This window comes from Miniopterus natalensis, chromosome 2 (genome assembly GCF_054644295.1).
Source record: "Miniopterus natalensis isolate mMinNat1 chromosome 2, mMinNat1.hap1, whole genome shotgun sequence".
Taxonomy (NCBI): Eukaryota; Metazoa; Chordata; class Mammalia; order Chiroptera; family Miniopteridae; genus Miniopterus; species Miniopterus natalensis.
The window spans coordinates 149,236,576-149,238,413 of record NC_142082.1 but is presented as its reverse complement, the minus strand read 5'-3'; the positions used below and the strand labels follow the sequence as shown (position 1 = coordinate 149,238,413).

Sequence of the window (1,838 nt, the reverse complement as noted above, 5' to 3'; positions counted from 1 at the left end):
GTTCTTCATTTTATTTTGTTATTAGATTCCACATATATAAGTGAGATCATGTGATATATATATATTTTAACGTAGGAACCAATAACTTCATTGGAAGAAATGGCAAAACTTGAAGAAAAAAACATAAGTGAATGTTTAGCAAGGGCAATATTGCAACATGCATGCTGGGTATAGTGGCCGGGGAAATTACCCCGGGTATATGGAGAAGGCAGTCCAAGCTCATTTCTTCTTGTTGCTGTCGCCCAGGGTGAGCTTATCAGAGGTACTGTGCCTGCAAGGCCGGATTCCGGGGCTCCCGCCTAGCTCAGTTGGTGATATGGCCCCCAGCTCTTTCATGGACTTCACCTGCTGATGCAGGAAGCGGCACAGGTGGGCTCCCTTGTTCTCGGGGGCCAGCTGGCGCGGATGGAGCAGGCTCTGGTTCACGCTCGTCTCCAGGTGAGAGCCTCGCTCCGTGGCCCTTAGGCCATTCTCCCGGGAGCTGAGGCCGGGCCTGATGATCCCATGCAGGCGCAGGAGGCCTCCGTGCTGGCTCTGCAGACGCATCAGCCTCTGCGCAGCTGCACCCTCTCCCGGCTAGACTGCGGCAGGGAGAGCTGGACCAAGCGCTTCAAGGCCGCGTGGTCGCAGGCAAACAGGAGGCCATGGAAAGGTACACACAGGAGGCTGGAGCCCCAGGGGGATCTGGTTGGTGAGGGCGGCCTTGCAGCGCTGGTAGCTCTGGCCCACTTGCTAGGGTTGCGGGGTTGTTATGGCTGGCAGCTCGGGTGCAGCAGGCGCCAAGGCCAAGGCCTTTCTCAAGCCGCGCTGCGGGCTGCAGAGGTGCTGGCTAAGGTGGCGGCTGATGGCAGGGGTCAGCGGCCAGGGCGGAGGGCGGGAGGCTGAGTCAGCAGCCGGGCGGTAGAGCTTCCAGGATGGAGCAGGAGGACTTCTTCTGGTCACTCTGGGGCAGTGCCCATCTGTGTATCTTCTTGATGAGGTGTCTGTTCAGATCTTTTGCTCATTTTAAAAATTGGGTTGTTTGTTTTCTTGGTGAGTTATATAGTTCTGTGGATTTGTACTCTCTCGGAATTCTGTTTTATATCTTAATAATGGGAGTATGAATCACACATCATGGGCGATGCTGTGATCATTTACACATATCGGATCCATCCAAGCCTTTTTAAGACTTTTCTCGGCTGGGTTATTCATGTGACAGGTGCTAAATATACAGTATGATTGGCTAATGGAATAAAAATGATCAACTTCTGAGGGACTTACTTTCAATCAAATTGCGTGACATTAGCAGTCTCTCAACATAAGTATCAGCTACTTGGGGAGGACAGTACAAAAAACCCCCAAAACCAGCCAACCAACCAACCAACCAAACGAACAAACAAAAAAACCAAAAAACCAATAGAGGAATCTTGAAATAGGATTTCCTACCATAAAATACTCCTGCCAGTGCAACTGTGAAACTTGCAACACTAGTCAGGTTTCTGTCTCTGAAAAGTACTTGCTTCAGACCTGTCTTCTGTTGCCAGCTCCTCTCTTTGGGTATGTTAATACTGTTATATATGCCAAAGTGAGGCTTTGAATGCGTATCGTCATTGGGACTTGTTTCTTTCAGGAAACTTATTAATTGTACATGTTCCTGAGATCTCATAGATAAGGTGGTTTGGATAGTTTGTTATGTGCTGATGTTATTAAATTAGAAATTTGGGCTCTGAGGAATCTCACTGATTTTTTCGACAAATATGAGAGCTCACTATGTAGGAGGCATTGTTCTGAGTATTGGAGAAATAGAAATAAATTAAAAAAAGAGCCTGTGCCTCGTGGGGCTTATATTATGATGGAGA

General features: G+C 48.4%; 1 protein-coding gene across 1 annotated transcript; it reads right to left on the bottom strand.

Annotated features, from left to right (window-relative positions):
* Positions 1–219: 219 nt before the first annotated feature.
* Positions 220–546, bottom strand: LOC148093877 (ferritin heavy chain-like). Its single transcript, XM_087813774.1, has one exon. The coding sequence runs from the start codon at positions 544–546 to the stop codon at positions 220–222; it is 327 nt and encodes a 108-aa protein (XP_087669900.1).
* Between the last annotated feature and the right edge of the window lie 1,292 nt (positions 547–1,838).